This window comes from Helianthus annuus, chromosome 3 (genome assembly GCF_002127325.2).
Source record: "Helianthus annuus cultivar XRQ/B chromosome 3, HanXRQr2.0-SUNRISE, whole genome shotgun sequence".
In the NCBI taxonomy this organism is placed as follows: Eukaryota; Viridiplantae; Streptophyta; class Magnoliopsida; order Asterales; family Asteraceae; genus Helianthus; species Helianthus annuus.
In genome coordinates, this window is record NC_035435.2 from 172,606,443 (window position 1) to 172,626,602 (window position 20,160).

The 20,160-nt window shown below is 33.8% G+C and overlaps 1 protein-coding gene across 1 annotated transcript; it reads right to left on the reverse strand.

The window, feature by feature from the left end:
* Nucleotides 1-13,113: 13,113 nt before the first annotated feature.
* LOC110930872 (chromatin modification-related protein eaf6) lies at nucleotides 13,114-19,129 on the reverse strand. Its single transcript, XM_022174264.2, has 7 exons — nucleotides 18,958-19,129; nucleotides 18,781-18,875; nucleotides 16,174-16,274; nucleotides 15,094-15,163; nucleotides 14,300-14,327; nucleotides 14,139-14,199; nucleotides 13,114-13,350 (listed from the first exon to the last, which is right to left on the reverse strand). The coding sequence occupies exons 1-7, from the start codon at nucleotides 18,968-18,970 to the stop codon at nucleotides 13,239-13,241; spliced, it is 480 nt and encodes a 159-aa protein (XP_022029956.1). The 5' UTR covers nucleotides 18,971-19,129; the 3' UTR covers nucleotides 13,114-13,238.
* Between the last annotated feature and the right edge of the window lie 1,031 nt (nucleotides 19,130-20,160).

Below are 20,160 nucleotides of genomic sequence, written 5' to 3' on the forward strand. Positions count from 1 at the left end.
CCCAAGCACAGGACTCGAGTTTTTGGCCAAAGATGCCTATTTATATATCCTCAACCTTTTCTTTTGCTAATTTTTTAATATATATAATATTTAAAGTGATACAAATATCAATTCATTTTGTCTTTAGTGTGTTTGGATTTAGACGCTCTTACAACCTCTCATGTGGGTTAAGTTCTAATTGGTTATTTCAATTAATCATGTTAAATTTTAAAGTTGAAAGAGTCTAAATCTAATTCATAGCAACATTTGATATGGCATGTGATTTGATTCTTAAAGATATAAAAAACAAAGAACATTTATTAAACATATTTTGAAGTAAAAATATCTAGTATTAGATCTTCTTATAAAGAAATCTGAATAAATGAATATTTAATATAGTTTTTCATGACATTTCACTAATCTAGTGATAAATTATTTGAATGAGTTCAAGTTCCATAGACGACATGGAATAAAAGAAATTTCTCGTTAAAAAAAACATATTTTAAACGTACAAAATCGGGTGTCGTAAATTACCTATGCAACTTTATGTGTGTACATTTTATTTATTTCCAAAAAAAAGGATTGTAGGAAAACCATAGTTTATTATACATAAAAAGCCATAGAATAATATTGTTGCTTTTGAAGTCCAAAACGACTCATAATTGGTAACATAAATTGGTCATTACAACTATTTATAAAATGGTTTTTACAACTTTGATGTCCATTATAAAATATCCATTACCTATAAAATTTCAGCGTCTCATTTGGCCCGTAGCCTGATTATATACGCCTCCCATATTTTATCATTTAAATCCCTAAATTATATGTTGGTCCAGTTTTTTATAACGTCACTTAAAAGCTTTTTATTTACTATGATTTAATATAATTTTTTCTTCAAACAATTTCTATCACACCGTTTTATGGATAAAAATTCTTAGGTTTATCACTTACTAAAGAAATTGGACAACACTTATATAATGTATATAAGGACACGAAGATAATTTTACATAATTTTAAAATTTTAAGTAATTATAATTTTTAAAATATGGTACGATTTTTTAAAATATATTGTTGACTTCTAAACCAGTTTCCTTTATTATTTCTGAACTATTAAATAAATACATCTGTAAAAATGGTATGTGAATCGAACACAATACAAACAACACAAAGATAAGCGACAAAACGGTGACAAAACTTTATTATTTAACCAAACCAAAAAAAACCCCAGAAACCCTAGATCTCACCAATAGTGAGATCTTACAAAATACAGAAAAAGAAAACACTGAGATTAACTGATACAATCAGTTAATCTTTATAAACCGGTACAAACAGATCTCACACGAGATCAGATCTCACAAGAGATCAAACTATACAACAAACCCTAATCGCCTTGAAGAGAGAGAGAACAGATGTTTCGAGAAAATGAATCAATAATGCACTGAACACTGTTGAACTCTTGTTATATACTTGTAACAACTGAATTTCCAAGAAGCCCCTTAATGTTTCCAACCTTCACACTATCAGTCCTTAAATGTTTCATAATAAACCCTGAAGATTGTTACCTGTACATTACTCATGAAAAAACTTGTTACAACAAATATAACAAATTATTTACCAAATGTTGCAACATGAATTAATTCACATTGCTATAATTTAATTTAACATGCCCCCTTAATTCATGTGGCAAACATGTTATCAAGACAAAGATCTTCACAAAGAGCCTGATGTTGGGCAGCATTCAAGCCCTTTGTAAAGACATCTGCAACCTGCTTATCTGTACTGATTTTTTCAGGTTCTACAATACCAGCAGCTATCTTTTCTCTTAAAAAATGTAAATCCAGCTCAAAATGTTTAGTTCGCTCATGAAATACAGGATTTTGAGAAATAGATATTGCTGATTTACTATCACAGTACAGCTTAACAGGTAAACTACATACAACTTTTAACTCAGATAAAACATTCAAAATCCACATAATTTCACAGGTAGCTGAGCACATAGCTCTGTACTCAGCTTCCGCAGTAGATCTAGAAACCACATTTTGTTTTTTACTCTTCCAAGAAATAAGAGTTTCACCTAAAAAAATACCATATCCTGTAACAGACCTTCTGGTCTTAAGACACTTTGCCCAGTCACTATCAACAAATCCAGTCAACACCATACTACTAGATTTCTTAAAACTAATCCCTTTTCCAGGAGATAGTTTCAAGTATCTCAACAACCGTAAATGTAACATGGCATCAAACTGTTTCCACATAGTTGTAAGTTTGTTATAATATTCTGCAACTGTTGTTCCATTTTGAGACACATTATTAATTTTCTTATACAAATCATAAACAACAGAACCATCGACCCTATAAAAAGACTCTTTAAGGTCTGTCCAAACCTCTGAAGCTAACTTAGAAAACACTTGTCCTAGAAAAGTTCTTCAGATATAGAGTTTAATAACCAAGTAAGAACCACAGAGTTGCACCTATCCCACTGACTAGCTAATACAGAATCATTTTCAGGTTTAACACACTTTCCATCTATAAATCCATATTTATTTTTAGCTTCTAAAGCTAATTTCATAGCACTAGACCATACTGAATAATTTTCTGTACCTTTCAGTTTTATGTTTACAATAGTCAAAGCACTAGAATCACTTGGGTGCAAATATAATGGATCCCCTATATCTAGCTTACCAATTAAGGTCTGAGAAGTACTAGCATTAGTATCACCAGGCATTTTCAAACAAGAACCACACAATCAATTATCCAAATCAAGAATATCACAGACAACAATCAACAAGAGACAATCAAGCAATCACAAGAAAACTAATAGACACACACACAGGCGAAACTGAGTCAGTGTCAAGATTCCAGGTTCATCACTCACAGGTGCCTGGACATGTCTTAACTCAGGAGCCTTTGACCTAATATACAATCCAAAGAAAAACAAAGCAAACCAACAAGATATGCAACAAACACCAACAACCAGGAGATATAAGCAAACCAACAAGATATGCAACAAACACCAACAAACAGTAGATATCACACACAATAACAAACAATAATGGTGCCGGTCCTCACTACCCCGACTTCAACTAGTCAACAAAGTAAAGAACAGAGAACAAACAAGAACGATCTTACAGAGGGTGCGATTTTCAAAGAGGATCAGAACTATAGCCTTCACTTAGGGCTACAGTTGCAGATCAGAAGACAAGAAGATACAACAACCGGTCAGTTTGCTCTGTAGCCTTCTTGGGTTACAGAGACCAACACGGGTCTTCAACAGCACTAATATCTTTGACTTTTTCACCAAACCCTAGATTAGGGTTTCAACCTTCACCAAGAACCTCCGATTCACACCAAATGTTCCTGAGAATAAAACCTTCAAAAAATCCCAGAATCAAACAACAATCAGTGAAACAATCAACAACAAACAGCGGAAGACTAAGAACCAAAAACAACAGCAAAACAAGAGCCAAGATAGCTCTGATACCATGTAAAAATGGTATGTGAATAGAACACAATACAAACAACACAAAGATAAGCGACAAAACGGTGACAAAACTTTATTATTTAACCAAACCAAAAAAACCCCCAGAAACCCTAGATCTCACCAATAGTGAGATCTTACAAAATACAGAAAAAGAAAACACTGAGATTAACTGATACAATCAGTTAATCTTTATAAACCGGTACAAACAGATCTCACACGAGATCAGATCTCACAAGAGATCAAACTATACAACAAACCCTAATCGCCTTGAAGAGAGAGAGAACAGATGTTTCGAGAAAATGAATCAATAATGCACTGAACACTGTTGAACTCTTGTTATATACTTGTAACAACTGAATTTCCAAGAAGCCCCTTAATGTTTCCAACCTTCACACTATCAGTCCTTAAATGTTTCATAATAAACCCTGAAGATTGTTACCTGTACATTACTCATGAAAAAACTTGTTACAACAAATATAACAAATTATTTACCAAATGTTGCAACATGAATTAATTCACATTGCTATAATTTAATTTAACAACATCATAAAGAGAAACATTTTATTCTTTTTAATTTAAGTATCATATTGTTAGGGTGTAAGGGGCACTCCCCTAAGGTTATGCGTAGTGGGGCGGTATGTGGCTTGATAGCGCCACATAGCGCCGGAAAACACCATGACGAAGGGCGCTATCGGCCCAAAAACAAAACCAGCGCGATCACCTTCGCGGCGTGATGGTCTGTAAGATTTTTAGTTTATACACAATTGGACCCTGCAAATTAGAGAAGAAGACTAATTGGTCCCTGCAAGTCCGTCGAAAAATCGCCGGAAAGATGCCGGAAAATCGGAGAAGATCGGAGAAGAAGACAAGGAGGCGATTTGATTTTGAAACTAGGTTTTTAAAATTAGTTTTTAACCCGTTTGGTCCCTGCATTTATAGAAACTTATTTTATTTAATGTTTTTCTTTTATTTATTAATTTAAAAAATTGAAAATTAATTAATTGAGTAATGATGAGGTAGGGACTTTATGACTACGGGCTCTAGTGATATAACGCCCCATAAAGACTCTGTGTGACGTGGCACGACACGTGTCGCATAACGCCTCACAAAGGGCTTTATGACTACGGATGGCCTAAGAGGGGAGTCCCCTCTCTTACGCTTAACCAATCCTCGTGTGCCACGTCAACTCCCCTCTTAAACTCCCCTAACACCCTAAATTGATGGCGGCACTCCCCTCTTAGGTGACTTGGTTTTTTATTAAAAATTTTTTTTTTTGATTGGTCCATCTCCTCCCTCTCTCCTCCCTCTCTTCGGTGACTTCCCACCGATTTTGGTCCCCCAAATACCTCACCGCCTTGATGGCGGCACCCCCTCTAATCGGTAAGCATGTTCCCGCACGGGGTCACCGAAGGTGCCCCGATCCCCCTTATAGTTCATCAAAAAAACAAGATGTTACATGATTACCTAAATCTGTATTTCCTATCGAATTACGCGGACACCCTTAATTGTGTATATATATCCACAGACAATTACTTTTGATAAACAAAATAAAAGTAGTTTCATGATGCATTGAAGTGGATCTAAATGAATATACAAAATCAAATAGACTTACTTTATAGACCAAGACCAAAATGAAATTATTTAAAAGGCTCTCCAGCATGTAGCTTCCAGGAAATATCATTTGCTCTCACACACAACTTGAATATTAATACTTTATACATTTTAATAATATATCCCACAAGTGGTCTAAGTCGGAAAAAAAACGAAATAAAAACTAGTTGTCCCTTGAATGATAGAATATCGGGGTTGGGGTCTTTTGATATTATTAATGCCAATTATTTTCTTTTAAAAATATACATTTATATATATCCTTCAAACTGTACGGAGAGGAATAGTGTCATGCATATGTATGACATTTTCCCATTATTTCAGCCAAATTTATATATATCCTTCAAACTGTACGGAGAGGAATAGTGTCATGCATATGTATGACATACTTCAAACTACATGAAGCAGAATAGTGTCATGCAGCTATCTGGCACCGTTTAAATTTACACTTTTGTCATTACTTTTATTTTTTCTCTCCCAACCAAATTACGATTTTGTCCTCACATAGTTTTGCCATTGTTTTTGTGTTTTTTTCCTGTCAAATTACGATTTTACCCCTAGTGTAAATTTACAGTCATGGCATCATATTAGTTTTTTTCTTTTGACAAAACTAAAGTAGTGTTTTATTTTAATTGGATGACTCGGTTGCCTGAACACGTTCATTTGTCCTAAAAAATTACAATTTTGCCACCGGTTTAAAATTATAGTTTTTCCATCGTTTTAGTTCTTTTAGCAAAAGTATGGTATTGTTTTATTTTAATTGGTTGACTCGATGTAATTTTTTTAAGATCGTGTTGTGAGCAATATGTACAAGTAACCGAAACACAGACGGGGCACAAACTAGTTTAGTATATTAGTTGAGTATAAATATTACAGAAAAAAAATAATTAAATAGTTAAGGAGTCAATCGAGCCAGTAGCCGAAGACTTACTATTGCAAGTCAAAAGTTTACCGAGTGGACCGTAATTATCACACGCTTTTATTAGTGCAAGAAATTGTGACTAAGGTGTACGAAGAGGTTATTAAAAAGTTAAAAATAAGAGAAAAAAACATGTTGAGTATTATTTATACAAGAAAAGTCAAATTGCATTGGAAATAAGATAATTAAGCTAAATTATATCTTGATCAAGTTGATCAGTGTAAAATTATATACTGCTAGTGATTTTCTCTCGCGCTTCGCGGTGGAAATTCGGTTGTTATCTGTTTGGTTCGTTATAGTCAAACTAAACAACGTCGGTACTGCTATGGATTAATTTTGATGGTTTCTTGTTTGATAACAGATGTCGTTTCTTTGTCGTAGTGAAGCGAACGAAAAATGTTGGTTTGGTATCGGTATTTATTTTTATGGTTTTTTCTTTCGATAAAATAACATTGTATCGTTAGCGTACCATACCAAACAATATCGGTACTGATATTGTATTTGTTATATGGTTTTTAGTTTCAAAATGTTTTCATTTATATAACTCTATGTGTGACGATAATTGAATATCGGTACCAGTAGCTTGACAATTTGAACCAATCTATATCGTTCGAACAACATCGGTGTCTGTAGCGGTGTCCGTTTTTTGGTCGATGTAAAACACGTGTTGATTTCTATACCGAGTGCATGAATTATACTGGTACTATAACGAACCGAATCGATACCGATCCAATGCCCACGGTAACGTGTCATCACAATGTGCGGGCAAATAACTTGGAATGTAAAAATACAAAGATGCAAATTTAGATTTGTTTTAAAGTTAACAAATGTAACTTATTATAAAAAATCAAATTGAATGTTAAATAAAATACTACTAAAAAATAAAACAAATCCATAAGAATTATCAATTACCATTTATTACTAAAAAATCAATTGAATAATAGATAAAATACTACTAAAAAATAAAAACATTTATTAAAAAAAAACCCAAAAAACTATTCATGGTCCTTGTTAAAAAAAAAAAAAAAACTATTCATGACACTATTCATGCCCACTTTCTAATTATATGTATTTAATTAATTAATTAATAATAATTAATTTAATTAATTAATTAATTTAATTAATTAATTAATTTAATCTAATAATTAATTTTTTCAGAGCCGTATTCGAGAATTCGAGTGTTGCGTTACAGGGGCGGACCTACCCACAGTCGTGGGAGGGCGCCCGCACCCCTTGGAAAAAAAATAGTGTATATTTTAGGCAAAAAAAAACCTGACTGCACCCTTGAAAATATGGGTGAACGCCTCATCCACTCCCCTTGAAAAAATATCATGCGTCCGCCACTAGTTGCTGTGAGTAGAAAAAGATAGGCCCATAGAATATAAACTTATGTATTTAAAAACATTCAATAATTTAAAACAAAATATTGTAACAAAATCATTTAGTTACATACTTAAACAGATCATCCTTACTCATGTATTCCTGGCTGCCGACCTGATAACATGAATGGAGAACGACTGAACGGAATCGTTCTTACACATGTCTCCCTAGTAATCCTTTAATACTCTAATCAAAGAAGACGTTAGTAAATAACCAAGAACAGTAGGACTCGAATCGTCCCTGATTGCAATTCGCTGTCCACAAGTTTCTTTTTTTTTTTTCTTTTTTTAAAATTGTCAGGCTAGTTAATTAGTTATTTTTTATTGGGTTTATACTATTAATTTTTTGAGTAAATTACTTTTTGAGTCCCTGTGTTTTAGTGGTTTTAACCACTTGAGTCCAAAATCAAAAGGTTTAACGCCCTGAGTCCCTAGCCATTTATTTTATAACGTTTTGAGTCAAATTTTGTTTATTTTATAACGATTTGAGTCAAAAAAATTGGACTCAAAAGGTTAAAATTTGGACTCAAAAGGACTCAAATGGTTAAAGAAAATGCCTATAGGGACTCAGGTCGTTAAACATTTTGATTTTGGACTCAAGTGGTTAAAACCACTAAAACACAAGGACTCAAAAAGTAATTTACCCTAATTTTTTTTTTCAAAATTTTCAGGCTAGTTAATTAGTTATTTTTTTAATTGGGTTTATAATATTAAGTTTTAAATTGGGCCATGTTAGTGTAAGTGGGTATATGACAATTGGGTGGGTTTAAATGGGTCAAGGCTAAACTAGAAAGGTTAAGTTTGTCTGGTTATAAAACTTTGTTTTATTGTATTAGTTTTAGTAAAAAAAAAAAAGTTTAATAAGTTTTAAACTTTATAATTTTTTTTTTAAATTCTAAAAATTTTGCACCCTCGAAAATACGGGCCCTATATGGTCGTACCACCTACACCCTCACATCAACGACCCTTTATTTTTTTATAATTTTACTATACTATATACACAAAAATCAAATCAAGTGAAGAGTGACTTGATCAAATTAATATGGTAGTAATATTACTATTACTATTACTATATGGACTTAACATGCAACAAAAATCAAGTCCAGTGAACAGTGACTTAGTCAAACTATTTTTTTTTTATTTTTTTGGTTCACCTATTATACTTTATATATTAATTTAACTCATATAGTTTTCACCTATTATACTTTATATAATACTAGGTTATAACCCCGTGTATTACACGGGGTTGAATAAATAAAATTTATATACTAAATAATAAAACAATATATCTTTAAAAACCTCATTTATTATACGGGTTGAATAAATATAATTTTATATATTAAATAATAAAAAGTTATATCTATAAGAACTATATTGTACGGGTTGAATAAATGTAATTGTATATACCAATAAAAAAGTTATATCTTTAAACCACGTGTATTGCATGGGTTGAATAAATGTACAATTGTTTACCAAATAATAAGATAATACATCTTTAAAAAACCTCATTTATAACACGGGTTGAATAAATGTAATTTTATTTACCAAATAATAAAAAATTACATCTTTAAAAATATGCGCATTACACGGTTTGAATAAATGCAATTTTCTGTACTAAATAATAAAAAATATATATCCTTAAAAAACCCCGTGTGTTGTACGAATTGAGTAAATCTAATTTTATATCTGTACTAAATAATAAAAAGTTTCGTAAAATCTATTTGATACCAAACTAAACAAAACGTTCAAATATATATAATTCAAATAAATAATATTATAAATTTGAAGGAGATTAAACTAAATAATTGTAGAATTATATATAGGCCTATTATGGTATCTTTAACTTCCGTTTTGACGAAGTATAGTTATATGCTCTAGAGTATTACAGGCATATGCCTATTTTTAACATATTTATCCTTTTTGCTTATTGATAAGAAACATGTGAACATCACCTTCCAAGTGTTCTTAGTTTCATGTTTACTTCCTCTGTTTACTCTTATCCCTCTCCATTATATTTTGTAAACAGAATATCATCATGTGCTAATTTTACAAATTTATAAAACCGAATATAATCATGTCCTAGGTAGTCTTAGTATTATTGGAACTTCCATTTGATTCATGGTTTCTGTTAGTTACTTCGAATTTCCTTGTTTATTTTCTGTCTGAGGTATGCGTGTATCCCAAAAACGTGAAAGGCTGAAACCGGTAACCACTTCATTTAGCTGTAGTGTGATGACAGTTTAAACCTATTTAGCTTTTTTTTTTTTTTTTTTGTTTATGATCTACCCAACTGTAATATGTGTTCAGCTAATATGTTCAGTTTAATTTATTTCATTACGTATAGGTCGATACATAAAAGGTTTCGTTGAATGGCATATATTGATGGGTACTGGCCGATACATCTTAGTTTTATATCTATTTATGAGCATTACACGGTGGAGGTGAGTAACGGTGTGAGTGGTGGTTGATGGTTTGTTTTGAAGGTTGTAGAGCATTACACGGTGGAGGTGAGTAACGGTGTGAGTGGTAGTTGATGGTTTGTTTTGAAGGTTGTAGACAGAGAAAGCAGAGGGTGATGGTTTTAGGTTTAAAAAGAAATTACATTTCAGGCACTGTACTTGTGAAATTTCAAAAAAAAAAAAACCCTCATCAAACGATTGTTTCTAACCCAGTTAGGCATTTGGATGAAAATGACAAAAAGTTACAAACATGAAGGGCTATTTGGTACAAAAAAAGTAATTTTGGACGAAAATGGCAAACATGCCCAAACCTCATGGACGATTTTGGCAATTAACTCTAATAATTATCCATAAGGTATTAAACTAATAATATTTAATAGAAGGATTATCTATAATATAAGATATTAAACTAAATAATATTTAGTAGAAGGGTTATCTATAATTAATTAGAAGAAATTAAATTAAAATTATAATTATCTATAAGAGATGGTCTAATATGATGACAAGTGTCCCAAAAGTGGTTTCTTTTATTATATAGTATAGATACATATTTAGGCAAAAGATCAAATACAAATAATCTTAACATACTAAACATACAAATTGAAGGAAAACCCAAAAAGACAAGGTGGCATTTTTGTAATTACCATCAACTATCAAAGTTACAACCAAAAATACCTAAAAAAACACAAATTTTTTTTTAACATTTTTTATTAAAAAATCGCTACATTTCGTTAGCAAAAAAAAAAAAAAATTTTTTTTTGGCTGCTACTAAAAGTAGCGATTTTTTAATAAAAAATGTTAAAAAAATAAAATAAAATAATTTGTGTGTTTTTTTTTTTTTTTATTTTTTTAGATTTTTTTAGGTTTTTTGGGGGGTTTAGTTTTTAGCATTTTAGCTTGGGTGGGTGGGGGGGGGTTAGGTTTTTGGGGGTGGGGGGGTGGGGGGGGGGGGTTAGGTTTTTTTAGGTTTTTGGGGGTGGGGGGGGGGGGGGGTTATGTTTTTTTTTAGGTATTTGGGGGGTGGGGGGGGGGGTTAGGTTTTTTTAGGTTTTTGAGGGGTGGGGGGGGGGGGTAGGTTTTTTTTAGGTTTTTTTTGGGGGGGGGGGGGTGGGGGGTTTAGGTTCTTTTTTGGGGTGAAGGGAGTGGTTAGGTTTTTTTAGGTATATTTGTAGAGTAACTTTGATAGTTATTGATAATTACAAAAATGCCACCTTGTCTTTTTGAGTTTTCCTTCAATTTGTATGTTTAGTATGTTAAGATTATTTGTACAAGAACTTTACCCTACATATTTAACCCATATAGTTTTTAGCCAATTTGATTTTTATCGAAGCGATGCCATATTGCAAGTAATATAAAAAAACTGAATTCGGAAATCTGCTAGATATTTTTTTCACTACCCGTAACGAAGCAGTACCATATTGCTGTGTAACTTTGTAACTCACTTTATGTTTGTAACTCTTTTATTTGACTACTAGTTTATTTCTCACGCGTTGCGGTGGTACGTTATCGCGGACATTTGATCGGCATAAGTTCCGTTCGTTAACTGTTGCGACAAATGCACTCAATATAGAAATCAACACTTGTTTTACATCGAACGAAAAAGATAAGAACGAACATTGGTGCCGACACCGATGTTGTTCGAACCGTATCAATGGTTCATATCGTCACGGTGTTGGTACCGATATTCGTTTATCATTGCAGACAATTTTATAAACAAAAATTATCGAAACTGGAAAGCATAAATATGAATATAAGTACCAATAGCGATGTTGTTCAGTAGTGTATTGTAGTAATACGGTGTCACTTTATCGGAAACAAAAACAATAAATAAATACATGTACCGGTATCAATGTTGTCTGGTTGGTTTTGGTTCGGTTCACTATGGTACACTATGGTAGTGGCACGAAATCCGTCATTAAACAAGAAACCATAAAAATGAATAAAGGTACAAGAACCATGTTGATCAATACGGTACGGTAGCGATATGGTGTCAGTTTATAAAAAGCAAAATCAATTAAATAAATACTGGTATCGACACACACACATTATCTTATGTTCTATGCATATACAGCATTCCGTCGCATCGCATAGGGAATCCCACTAGTTTGTTAACATATCACGCTACAAAAATTTAGCATGAATGTCGCATGTTTTTTCGTTCCAAATGATAATTTAAAAGGATGTTTAGAAAACACATTTTTATTCCTTGATTTCTTGTGTACTAATTTTTTTTTTGGAAAATAGTAGTCTGAATTTTTATTAATATTATAAAAACAGAGACGATTACAGACTAATGGCAGGTAGACGAGCAACAAGTTGCGCCGCTACCCCCTTCTGAATAGCAAACCCTACCCCGCTAAACACAAAAATCTGCCCCTTAACATGTGCGGTGTTACTGCTTACCACCTGCTGAACCCGCTTGAGGAACCGCACCGCGTCAGGGACGAGAGCGCCAAAAGTATCGAAAGCGAACGGGCAGGTAATAAGATTATTTAAGTCCAAAAGCCTAAAACAGACTACTTACTTGAAAGTTTTACAAGTCCAAAAGCCTAAAAGGGCAGGTAATAAGATTATTCAAGTCTGCAAGACTAACAAAACTATCAAAGTGGGCTAAGTTGTAACTTGCGCGGTAAAGTGGCTATGGCCACTTGGCCAGGGTGACGATGGTGGCGTCGAAGGTGGCAGCAACATTGGCATGTGGGTGACAACAGTGTTGAGAGGCAACCACTAGGTGGTGGCAACGGTAGTGACAACAATCATGTCATAATCATTGACGGCTAGAAGCTCGTATCATTTCTTTTAGAGTCGTATAAATTTTAAGTCGAGGTGAGCTCGCTTGTTCGCTTGGACAAGATGCAGCATGCTAATTTCATTTTAAGCCTTTTGGCCTTCCCTTTTTGGCTAAATTTTACAATTTTCCCTTTTAAATGTATAGAAAAGGCATAATCGGAAGAGTTAACTGCCATTTTAGTCCCTGTGGCTTGTCCAATTATGCAAGTTCAGACAAAATTTCAAATTTGTACCATTTCCGTCCCTGACATTCTTGAAACATGCCAATTCCGTCCAAAAAAACATGAGTTAATTGTCACTTTCGTCCCTGTGGTTTGTCCAATTATTCGATTCAACCTTAGTTTTTTGGATGGAACTGGCATATTTCAAGAATGTCAGGGACGAAAATGGTACAAACTTGAAACTTGGCCTGAACTGGCATAATTGGACAAACCACGGGAACGAAAATGGTAGTTAACTCTTATCGGAATGAATCCTACTGGGCACACCAAAACCGAATGCGACACCAACGTAAACAAAAACCAATTGCTTAGTAACTGCAAAATAGAAAAATAAACAGATGATTATACAAATTTATTACTCCTTACAAGAGATTGATTGATTATAGCTCCTCCAGCACCCAGCTATCTCATGCCACCCATATCATGATCATCGTCGTCATCGAGATCCATGTCATTCGACAGTCTGATTTTTCTTCCATCTCTCGGTCCACTTCTTCCTTTCTTCGGTTTTCCCCTACACAAACCAAACGCGCCATTTATACGCGTAGAAAAATGAAAACCTGCAATCTATTTATTATGGCATCTTGGTAAGTGTTTTATTACACTTTTTATGATTTATTTAGACTTTTACTAGTTTTTTTACCCGCCGAGCGTTGCGGCGGTGCCGTACGCGATGTGATAATAATAGACTGCAATCGACCCAACTCGTTTCCGTACTATATTTATGTTCAAACGTAGAGTAATCCGAATTTATACCGTTGGATGAAAACGTATTATATTTGACCCAACCTGTTTCCAAACAAAATTTATGTTGAAACGTAGACCAATTCAAAATGTACGTAAAATAAACACGTGTTGGCGTCGTACACGGCGCGATAAAGCATAGACTATAACCGACCCGACTCATTTCCGAACTAAATTTACGTCGAAACGTATAGTAACTCAAATTTATACCATCGAAAGAAAACGTATTATATTTGACACCATTTGTTTCCAAACAAAATTTATGTCAAAACGTAGTCCATCTCAAAATGTACATAAAATAAGAACATTATATAACTGGCCCGGCTTGTTTCCAAACAAAAATTACGTTAAAGCTTAGGCAAACTCGAATTTATACCGACACATACATAAAAATAAAAAACGTAAGAAACTAATTTTAGGGTAAACTTGAAACTTTAGAAACTTGAGGGGGGTAAAAGTGACATTTACAAAGTTAGAGGGTTACTTTTGATTTTATCATACTTTGGCATCAATGTAAAACGCTAATAAAAGAGTCGATAGAGAGAAACGTGTACTCACTGTCCATTAATGGCTAAACCTCCGCCTTTAGGTCGGCCCGGGCCCAAATCTGATCTCCCCTCTATTGAAAGCGCATAATTTAAAAGGACCGTTACGTAACATGTAAACCGAAAAGTAAATTTGCTGGGAAGAAAATAAGAGATATCGTCAGAGAATTTCACCTTCACGTCCGGCGTTAAGCTCTTCCGTCTAAAGATATGAAAAAATAGACAAGAAATTTGAAGATTATTCAGTGTTCAAATGATAAAGTGTATATATGTATATAGAATAGAAAATCGAAAATTATTCAATGTTCAAAAGTAGGGGTGCAAACGAGCCGAGCGGCTCGCGAGCTACTCGAGATCGGCTCGAGAAAAAGCTCGAAACGAGCCGAGCCTTATCGAGCCCGAGCTTGAGCCTCAAAACAAAGCTTGTTTGTTTATCGAGCCCGAGCTCGAGCCTCACATGTGAAGCTCGTTAGGCTCGTCGAGCCTTAGTGTAAACGAGCCGAGCTTATTTAAACTTGTTTACAAGCCGACCTCGAACCTAATTAGTGTAAACGAGGCGAGTCGAGCCGAGCTTATTTAAACTTGTTTACAAGCCGACCTCGAACCTAAAAATAAGCTTATTTAGTAAACGAGCCCGGGCCCGAGCTTCACTTATCGAGTTCGCAAGCCTAAAAAGTCTATTATTTATATTATTTTTATTTAATATACTAATTAACAGATAATAAACGAGCCGAGCCTGAACCGAGCCCGAGCTTGATAAAGTACAAACAAGCCGAGCTCGAGCTTTGAAAACAAAGCTCGAATCGAGCCGCGCTCGAGCCTGAGCTCTCATAAGTTAATCGAGCTCGAGCTCGAGCCTGGCCGAGCTCGGGCTCGGCTCGGCTCGTTTGCACCCCTAATATTAATCAAATGATAAAGTGTATATATGTATATAGAATAGAAAATTGAAAACTTTTCATATATCATACCGCGGGTGAGGTGACCGATGATAAGGAAAAAAGCCTATCTTCATGCTGAAACTTTCTTGACCTTTTCAGGCTGCAATACAAAAAGCGATTTGATGTCAAATAATAGGGTAACGGTAACAGCATTTATATTAACAAATTAAACATAAAAATTAACAATCTTGCATTCAAGCACACGGTATAAATATAATCGAAATGAACTCGCTTGTCGTGCTCATTCTAACTCGATTGTAGAAATTCATAAATACACACAAATGTTTGCAGTGTTCCCACCAATATTTACTTTTCTTACCTACCACCATAGTTATCGATAGCGAATAGCGACAGATAGCGACAAGGTACCTATATGCTACGTAGCGATAGCGATGAAATAGCGCCCGCTATTTCATGTTTAGCGATAAGGTAGTTAAAAATTTTAAAAATAAAAAATAGCTATCTATAAAAAAAATTTATATATATAATGTTAATTTTGTACCTTTTTATGTATAAATTTAGAACTTTAAGGACCAAATGTAAGCTAGTGAAAATAGGAGGGTTAAATGTTAAAAATACACAAACTAATTTATGTAATTTTTTACAAGTTTTAGGGACTAAATGTAAACTAATGAAAGATAGAGGGGTTAAATGTTAAAATCCATAAAGTTTTTTAACCCTAAAAAGACTAAAACGCAAGAAAACGCAGCCCGCTCTTCTTTCTCCTATTTTCCAGCAAGTTTCCGGCAGAAATTGCAGGTTTCCAGCCGGAATTCGTCGCCGGAATCCGCTACGATCACGCTATTTAGTCGCTACATACAGATTGCGAGACCTTGGCGCTTCGCTACGAAGCGCGCGATAGCGAACGCTGTCTGCGCTATCAATAACTATGACTACCACCAACTCCACTGCAATTATGGATGAATCATTTACGGATATACGAGTTTTCATAGAAAATTGATACTGAAAAACTTAAAAGTGTATAGAAATCTCAAGACTTGCACATAACTAGAAAGAGGTTTAAAGTGGATGCCGATAAAACGCAAAGAACAGATTAACCTGAATATAAAAAACAAGTACAAGGAAAAAAAAGCGAATTAAGAAACATACTTTGCGGTGTTCTTTGACGAAGAAAGAAAGCCTTCGTATCCTTTCCACACATTTCCAAAATTGCTTGATTCTTGTAAGTAGCTGGTTTCTAACTCATACACCTATCTTAATCATTCCAACATAAAGAAGACTTGCTCAAAAAAAAAAAAAAAAAAATCAACAAATCGACAGCATGTTATGAAGAGTACTCGCGGAAGCCAAATCCACTCACAAAAACACATATTGCATGTCGGACAAAATTTTCCAATGAACGAATCATTCTTAGAAAGCAATTAACAGCGGTTATTATATTTTATAAAAGGGATAGTACAGATAAAAAGAAGAGTAAATTACAAAAATCGTCCTTTATGTATGTCACTTATTGCAAACTGTGTCCTCTGTCTTCAATAATTACAGAAACCGTACTCGATGTTTGCAAACCCTTGCAAGTTATGTCCTTTAGCCCTAACTCAGTTAATTTTTTGTGGTTAAATCTGACCAAATGAACCCCACATGAGGGTATTTTGGTCATTTTACTCTCATGTGGGGTCTATTTGGTCAGATTTAACCACAAAAATACCCTCTTGTGGGGTCCATGTGGTCAGATTTAACCACAAAAAATTAACTGAGTTATGGCTAAAGGACATAACTTGCAAGGGTTTGCAAACATCGAGTACGTTTTCTGTAATTATTAAAGACAAAGGACACAGTTTACAATAAGTGACATACATAAAGGACGATTTTGGTAATTTACTCTAAAAAGAATCCCTCCATCTTTTACTTAGATAAAGTGGATGAATTATAGTATAGTCTAAAAAATAATCAACACAGTAGTTTTTTTTTTGCTGGTCCTCCACGGACAAACAATCGAACTTTCATCCATGTGGAAGGACATACAACAAGTTGCAAAATGCAATCTTTATTACAAAAAGTGGGACCCCTAACCCGTCTAAAAAATATACGAACAACTATACAAACAAACGCACTCCAGGCGTTTGTCCATCGAAAGAGTAACGATTACAGCGATATCCACATAGCATTGCAGCTTCTCTAAACAAAGTCATAACTAGGGATTACTAGAGTAATGTGTGGGCGGTGTTTAAACCGTAGAGCATATCACCATATTAAGAGCATTCACATCCCTTCCCTCATCTCCATTTTCTATAATTACACTAAAAATCACTACATTTTCTCTCTCTTTTTCAATTAAGTAATACTTTTCTACACCTTTATCATTACTTTTTCTCTCTCCTCAGCTCACAACCACTTTCAAAATATATTAAAAAATTAATAGGGGTGAATAGTGTTCCCCAAAATATACAGAAGAACGGTAACTTTTTTCTTTCCTTCACTCACAACCACTTTTTTATAAGGGTTATTGAATTTTATCACCTCTAACTATTGGCTATTAGCCGCTGCCACCCCCAACTATCACTTTGACGTCTGTCACCCCCAACATAACACTTAGTGTGTTCTGTCACCACATCGTTAACTGATCGCTCACTTTTGATCTCGTTACTACTTTTGGGGGTGTCATAGGGATCTTAGGAAGGTTTTAGGGATCTTAGGACACCCCAAAAGTATAGTAACATGATCAAAAGTTAGTGATCAGTTAACAACATGGTGACAGAACACACTAGGTGTTAAGTTGGGGGTGACGGGTGTCAAAATGATAGTTGGGAGTGGCAGCGGCAATAGCCAATAGTTAAAGGTGATAAAATCCAATAACCCTTTTTATAATATGTAGAACCCACTCACATAAGAATACAAAATGGAATGTGAATGCCCTAATCTGAGAGCCGTGTGAATCACTTTCAGATTGAAACAAACAATTCGAAGCAATAAGAACCAATGAGGTTCCTAATACTAAAAATCATAAGAGCAAATTACAAAAATCTACCTTTATGTATATCACTTATTGCAAACTGTGTCCTTTATCTTCAATAATTACAGAAAACGTACTCGATGCTTGCAAACCCTTGCAAGTTATGTCCTTTAGCCCTAACTCAGTTAATTTTTTATGGTTAAATCTGACCAAATAGACCCCACATGAGGGTATTTTGGTCATTTTACTCTCATGTGAGGTCCATTTGGTCATATTTAACCACAAAATACCCTCATGTGGGGTCCATTTGGTCAGATTTAACCACAAAAATTAACTGAGTTAGGGCTAAAGTACATAACTTGCAAGGGTTTACAAACATCGAGTACGTTTTCTGTAATTATTGAAGACAAAGGACACAGTTTGCAATAACTGACATACATAAAGGATGATTTTTGTAATTTACTCAAATCATAAAAAACTCAAACAAGCGTTCACTCCGCACTCTCCTAACTTGTTAGATGTATATTATGATCCACTTTGGTCAACGAGTCAACCCAACTACGCTAAAATAGTCAACAGGTGGCATCAGAACAGTGTTGTTTATATTCCAAAGACAGTTATTCAAAATTTAATCTTTATAGATAATGTAAACTAACTGACTAACAGACTAACCAAGCTAAAGTCTTTTTATCTTATAAAGATGTAATATGTATACATGTATAATATTAATATATATTATGTATATTTAGTGTTAGTTATTATGGTTGAAAGATGATAGTAACTGAATGCAATAATATACCAACCTGTTTTTCAATAGTACGGAGTTCTTCCTGAAGCTTTTGTCTCTTACTCATAAGAGAAGAAAGCATGGCCTTGGGATTGTTGGAAGTTTTTTGCCCTAATAATATTAATCAATCCACACGTCAAGATTTTATCGATTTAAGAAGCATATATGTATTGAAATTGAAATTAGGGTTTACCTTGGGAGTCCATGAGCACTACAAATTCGAGAAGGATCTGGAATTGAAAAGGAAAGGGGGTAGAATTAGGGTTTAATTTTGGGTTTCTTTCTGCTCTAGCCGTTTGAGTTGTTGAAAACCTAATTGGTGGTGAATTGGGGAAAAAAGCAGGTAATTTTTTAACTTTTGTTGTTTGGATTATTTTCAAGAAAATATACTAGAACTCTAAATAGTCTCGAGTTAATTGTTATTTTCGTCCATGTGATTTGTCTAATTATGTTAATTTAGACCAAATTTTAAATTTGTGTCATCTTCGTCAGTGACACTCTTGACACATGTCAGTTTCGTCCAAAAAAAAGTAACGTTGAATCAAATATTTGGACAAACTACAAAGGCGAAAATGATAGTTAAGTCACTTTTTGTGACAAAACTGTCATGTTTCAAGAATGTCAGAGAAAGAAATGACACAAATTTGAAATTTTGTTTGCATTGGTGTAATTGGACAAACAACACGGACGAAAATGAGAGGTAACTCCTCATGTTATCTTTTTTATCGTTTTTTTAAATGTCTAACTAACTTACTTCTAAATACTGTTTATATCTGCAGCTTTCAGGATTCGAAGTATTGCTTATTGGATAGAGGGGAGACACTTTACCATCACACTATGTCTATTAAAGACTATCATTTAAACGAGGATTTGAATTTATAACATGACAAAAATACACGACACATATCTAACATGATACATGTGGGTTTGGCTTTAGTCTACTCGATTTGTATTTTAGATTCGAGCCAAACCTACAAACACGTTTAGTTAAATGAGTTGGGCTTATGATAACCAAACGGGTTTGTGGGTTGACCCATTTGTTTTATAAGTTTTTTTAAATGTACTCTATTAAATAACTTAAATTGGCTAATATATTTTAAACCAAAATTTAAGAGTTAAAAATGAAATTAACATTATATATTTATAGCTTTTTATACACATTCATCCTTTGTTGTAAAGATGTAATTTTAGAGTATTAATATATAAAAAGATTAAAAAAAGAACAAATTATTTTTCCCCCGATTAAATGAGCCGTGTTTGTCTTAACCTTGTATCATGTTCGAGTGCATACCTATAACATGATTTTCGGATTCGTGTTGTGCTAACTCAAGTCAAATTTTTAGGTTTATATTAGATTAGGCTCAACAATCTACAAACACTACAATTTAGCACCAAA

Coding starts and splice junctions, on each gene's coding strand:
- LOC110930872 (XM_022174264.2), bottom strand. Junction 16,275..18,780: donor TCCGTACTATTGAAAAACAG/GTTGGTATATTA, acceptor TGATTAAGATAG/GTGTATGAGTTAGAAACCAG. Junction 15,164..16,173: donor TCGTCAAAGAACACCGCAAA/GTATGTTTCTTA, acceptor TTTGTATTGCAG/CCTGAAAAGGTCAAGAAAGT.